This window comes from Etheostoma spectabile, chromosome 21 (assembly GCF_008692095.1).
Source record: "Etheostoma spectabile isolate EspeVRDwgs_2016 chromosome 21, UIUC_Espe_1.0, whole genome shotgun sequence".
Classification (NCBI taxonomy): Eukaryota; Metazoa; Chordata; class Actinopteri; order Perciformes; family Percidae; genus Etheostoma; species Etheostoma spectabile.
The window spans coordinates 15116542-15122421 of record NC_045753.1 but is presented as its reverse complement, the minus strand read 5'-3'; the positions used below and the strand labels follow the sequence as shown (position 1 = coordinate 15122421).

The following is a 5880-nucleotide window of genomic DNA, read 5'->3' as shown; positions in this document are numbered from 1 at the left end:
GATAAAAGCAAGTGCCTTGCAGTGGAAGGTATTAAAATATGTGGACAGTTTATTATATGGAAACATCCCACGAATTTGAATGTAGCCTACATTTGAGAAGCAAACCCCAGATACGTAGGGCCAGCAGCATGACGGAGACAACCTCAGGACAGAGAACCCTATAGGCGTGCTTTCACCGGCGACCCGATAGCTGGTTAGTAAATACGCAGGACCACCAAAAGCAGGGGGGTACGTGGGTTTATACTGTATGTGGATTAATACTGGGATCTCTACACATCTGTGTGAGTCAATTGACTTCAAAAAGTTCACCACTTTACTCAAACTTAAAGTTCAAAACACCTTTTGATGTCTGTCTTCTTTAGTCTGGTGGCCATTTAGTTTTTTCCCTGGAACACGTCACTTACACATTCTGCACTTACTGCACGGCCTTGTGTATCTGTGCTCATCATATGTACATTTTGAATACATATTTCTAAAATTGTATGATGTTTTGGTTGAGTTCTTATTACACAATACTTTTTCTGACCTTTTCGAATCCCCTGACAAATAACCCATATTACAAAAAAGCTTCAAGTGCGGGCCTTTGCCCAAATACTACACTTGATGATGCAATCCTAGCTCCCACAATTACAGTTACCAAAACAGCACAAACAGTGACAGTCAACATGTTTTCACTCTTTTGCCAGAAGTAACCAAATAGTTATCTTAATTTTTAACTCTTTTTGCAGGACAAATGTTGTCAATACTGGCCCGCGGAGGACTCTGTCACCTACGGAGACTACACGGTAGAGTTGAAGGGAGACACTTTGTGCGACACCTTCAGTCTACGAGACTTGGTACTCACCTTTGTCCCGGTAAGCAAATTAACCTTGCGCTCTCACGTGGCTGTCATTGGGACCGTTAACGTCCCTTCACGTTGCCTGTTGGGATAAAAATAAGATTAAACTTTATTAATCCTAAAGGGGAAATTGCTGTGTGCATCATTTGCAATACAAAGTAGAAAAAGAGTGGAAATTTAAAAGTCAAATATGACTTCCAGTAGCGTAACAAACATTCACATCATTTACTCAAGAAAAATGTACGTCAAACACTACATTATTGAGTTCAGCATTTAAATGTAAAAATTCATGAGTATTACCAAAACATTCTAAAGTAAAAGTACTTCAGAAAAGACATGGTGAAGCTGTTTTTATCAACTCTATATACAGTTTGGCAGTTTAGTCCAGTGTTCCCCAACCTAGGGTTTGAGGCCCCCTCCAAAAGGGTCACAAGATACATTTGCGGGTTATGAGATGATTAATATGGTAAGAGTATGCTTTTGTATACTGCTATTAAATCATATTTGAAAAGTATTGCAATATCTTGTCTGCCTGTCCCTTTCCTCTCAAAGGAGAAGCAGATGAGGGTGATCAGGCACTTCCACTTCCACGGCTGGCCGGAGGTCGGCATCCCAGCCGAGGGGAAAGGCATGATCGACATCATCGCCTCGGTGCAGAGACAGCAGCAGCAGTCTGGGAACCATCCCATCGTCGTACACTGCAGGTAGCTTCCAAATACACGCACCTGAGCCGCTTTTTAGATTTGGCTTGTCTGCTGCGGCCTTTTGCAGCGACGGACAACAACAAGCCGCTCTTTGGGCTTTCTGATTAGTTTCTAAGAGTTTGTGTGTTTGTGTGCTGCAGTGCTGGTGCAGGGCGAACAGGTACGTTCATTGCACTGAGCAATATCCTGGAGCGAGTCAAGGCAGAAGGGCTGCTGGACGTGTTCCAAACTGTGAAGAGTTTACGCATGCAGAGGCCTCATATGGTCCAAACTGTGGTAAGTATCGGCACGAGTGAATCCCAACTAATCTCAACTACTGCTAAAATGTTACCGGTGTCATGTATTGTCTTATATTCCATTTTACAGGCTACTTCCTGATCAACTTTTTTTTTTTCCTCTCCTAATTCTATAGGAACAATATGACTTCTGCTACAGGGTGGTACAGGACTTTGTCGACATTTTCTCAGACTATGCCAATTTTAAATGATGAGATTTGCCTTAATCGTGGTTTTTAATGTTTTCGAAAGCCGGTTTGTCAGTTGTTTTTTTTTACTTGGTCAAATGATCTATTTTGCTATGCACTTGTCCCGCCGTTAACTCCGTCCTGGCTGTAATATACTGTATGTCAGTGGATGAACATTGTAAATGAAAAAAAGTTAGATTAATGTATATTTCACATCATGTATGATAATTTTTGTCATCAAGTGTTGTTTTACACTTATTTCACTTTTGTTGTATAATACTGTATTTGAAATGTTTATCTAAATGTTATTTTGGATTGACCATGTCATTTGAAAAGTTGTACTTATTGTAAATGTATTTATGTATCAACGATGACATTCTATTCTTGAGTTTTGGAGAACACAACGCGAATGTTAAGAGTTTTATGTCATCATACAGTACGTCATTGCATTTATTGATGACTTCTGAGATTAGAGGCGATATTGAAACTACATGCCCATTGCACATGCAATACTCTTTCCAATAGAAATATTGTCAGAAAAAGAACTGATCCCTTAAGCCGTAATGAAGAGAACGTAAAGTTAAGCAACAGAGGCCAAGGTGAAGACGCGGGGGTCGGGCAGAAGGTTTACAGTTAAGACGTATTGCAAAGTCGTGAAATACCGTTACATTGTTTTTGTACCTCATAAAAGTGGTATGCGACTGCATTTAACATGGATATTAAGTCTGCCTTTTGTCTTTAGATGGTAAAAAGTATTTTATTAAAATGACTGCACATCAAAAAGCACACATAACTAAGCCAAGAACCTGCAATATTCACCGGTATGTTTATTGCTTTTCTACCTCTGCCAAGGAGGTTATTTGTATTAGACATTTTTCAAAAACTTTAAGACGTGAAAAAGTAGTACGTCTCTAAGGTAAAAGGCCGAGCGTTGAAAGGTGATTTTATGGAAAGGCAAGTGTGGTCGCTAAACGCAGTAGTCAGTACCATTTCATGACAACCTGCGTCAGATGCAGTTAACGCAGTAAAGTATTAAGTGTAACAATAGACAACTTCTGTAATGGCAAAAACCACAATACGCACATGTGTTACAGTGCCTGCTTAATATCAGAGCGACAAACACACCCCTGTCGACATACTATCAACGTTTAGTTACTTAATCTCTCAGAATACGTTAATTTATTATAGATTTTTTTTAAACATACATCACAATAAGGAAGCAGAATGTTTAAATGATAGCATCTTAATGTGAATCTGCTTGTCTGTGCGGCAGTAACCCCCATCCATCTGGAACTTCAACATTAAACCAAACATTTGAAATAATTTGACCCAGCTCTGCTTTAATCCTCAATGAAAATCTGTAATTGTATTAATGCCGTATGTAAATACTACATAACAAAATGCTAACATTGTGAAAGTGGCCCTGCAGCAAGAAACTGTCGAGGGATTGGTCATTTGGTGTGTGTGCTATTTATGTCTATGTGAAGTGCAGCACAAGAAGAGACAAAACAACCAAGTTTATTTTCCCATGGCTTCTTCTTGCTCTATGCCTTCCTTTAAAGAATATTAAGGGAGGGGGGAGTGTGAGACTGCAGCTCTTTGCCTTTGCTCTTAGTGAGTGGTCTACCCATTTCTGATTCTCAATGTCTTTTAAATGCAAATTACAATATTAAATTAATCTGAAAATGCTTTTTGGGGGGTCAGTGAAAGTTTTCTTCAGATGTCTTTGGTAGTGTTTGCCACTACGCAACAGTCATACTGTAGGTATCTGGTAAAAAACTTAAAGTATAATTTGTCATACAAATTGTCAAAATTGAAAAAAAGTAATGCATGTCATTAAAAAAAAGCTTGAAAAAGTCAAAGTATGTAAAAAAAAGGAAAAAAAAGAAAAGAAATAGAAGTATCCTAGTATAGACCTTTTTAATGGAATGCCATTGCTAGGCAACAGCATCAGTTGTCATTCACTTACATTGCAACAGGAAATCATCTTGGGGCCATTTAGAATGTCTATGTGCCATAACAAATTTCCGTTTAAAAAAGCCAAAGTATAGTATGTTAAAAATACAAAAATCACAGTATATGTAACAAGTGCAACAGCTTATACAGATTTCATTTCAACTTTGGGAGAAGACATGCTGGGGACTGCTCAAGCCACTACAACTATAGATGTGAATAATACACTGAATACATGTTAAGTAGCCCTTTGACATCCTGACATGAACAGAAACATGTTGGCTGTAAATATGCACTGCAACTACAGTTTTCTTCATTATTGATTAATCTGTCAGTTATCTGGCCCATGAACTAACCAATTTAATTACAATTTCAACAAATGTCCTGTTTTGTCTCACCAACAGTCCAATTTGACCCCACAACCTCTTTGTTACCAACACTGCTTTCTACCCTGATTTACAGCACAGAGAATATTATGGGAGATACCAAACATGAATTAATATTTAGTTGAGACCTGGCTCAGAATCATTTTATTCTACATTAGGACTGCAACCAATTATGGAATGGTTTTAAAATGACTTACTCAATTATTACTTCAGGTGCACGTATGGATACTGAAACAGGTGTTATTTGTTGCAATCTTTTCTCCTTCCGTGCAAAGATATCAAGTCAATATCAGGCTGTAGCAGTCTTGGTCCAATAAAGTGCATTAAGTTAAAGTTACAGTATTTTTAGTACAAAATACCCCCTTTGCCTTTCCCCAAACAGGGGATACCGCAGTGGAACACCAAGCAAGACTATGAAAATGTGGGATTAAATACCAGCATGATGAGAAAAAAGTCCAATAAAAAGGTGGATACACAACAACTTCAGACTACAGGGTCGGGTTACAAAAAAAACAAAAAACAGAAAATCCTCAAACTAATTCAAAACATGCACAGTAACAAAGAGGTTCGGCGTTTATGTCTCCAACTAGAGCTCTGATACCGTCAAACTTCCTCCGTATTTTACCGCGGTAAACAGTATTACCGTGACTAATTAAGAATTCTGACGTAAGGCTCAGACGGCGTCACCAAACTGTTGGCTTGTGCCTAAACCGTTCAGAAACTGAATACCAAACACTAATAGCCTACTGAAACACCTCTCCAATCTCATTAGGTTGGAATCCAAAATGCTGCCAAACTGCAGAAGTCCTGTTCGGTGCGCAAATTGCCATCCCCCCCCCCTTCTCCACACTGTCACGTGATGACAACCACACATAAACATTTTTAAGCATTAAATAAATTATATTTAATCCTTGCATTTTTTTTAATGACTGTATTGAAACTGACATTGTTGCTATTTTTAAGACCCCTTAGTACACTAAATGACCACCCAACCCTATCTCCAACTCACCCGTTTGCACATTTTCATTCTGCTCAATGAAAATAACTTAAAAATAAATCACCACCGAAGATACCTTTAGTATCATCTTCTGCATGAACACTGTCAGCAACACTTACACAGGTCAATAAAAGGTGAAATGGTGCAAGGAATACTCTAAGCCAACAGGGGGCAGTGCTCCTCAATCTATATGTAGACGAAAGAATATAGTAAAAGGGAAAATTCAACTTATAATACAAAGTTTCTGTAATATAATACTGCTCAGAAATTGGTAATTTCAGTCTATCTTGACCATATATGCTGACCATCAAACAGTGAGTATGATGATGTAATCAAGACAAATTATCAATCTTCTCTATAGATGGTGAATAATGCAACAACTCCTACATGTCAGCATGATAAAACTAATTCACAGTTCAGAAAATGTCACAATTCGATATTGATTCTAAAACTAATCTAATCTAATCTAATCTATTTAAAAAAAATGATCTTAACAGTATGTATATGTAGTTACTTTTCCCATACACGGCATTACAAAC

The 5880-nt window shown here is 38.0% G+C and overlaps 1 protein-coding gene across 5 annotated transcripts in view; it reads left to right on the top strand.

The window, feature by feature from the left end:
* The window catches only part of ptprea (protein tyrosine phosphatase receptor type Ea), a 52458-nt gene extending 49130 nt beyond the window's left edge, over window positions 1-3328 (top strand). For all 5 annotated transcript variants that reach the window (XM_032502183.1, XM_032502185.1, XM_032502184.1 and 2 more), the window contains 4 exons: window positions 729-854; window positions 1391-1542; window positions 1683-1818; window positions 1955-3328. In XM_032502183.1, coding sequence (XP_032358074.1) covers window positions 729-854; window positions 1391-1542; window positions 1683-1818; window positions 1955-2029 — 489 coding nt within the window. In that variant the 3' untranslated portion in view covers window positions 2030-3328. The remainder of the gene's footprint in view (window positions 1-728; window positions 855-1390; window positions 1543-1682; window positions 1819-1954) is intronic.
* Window positions 3329-5880: the final 2552 nt, after the last annotated feature.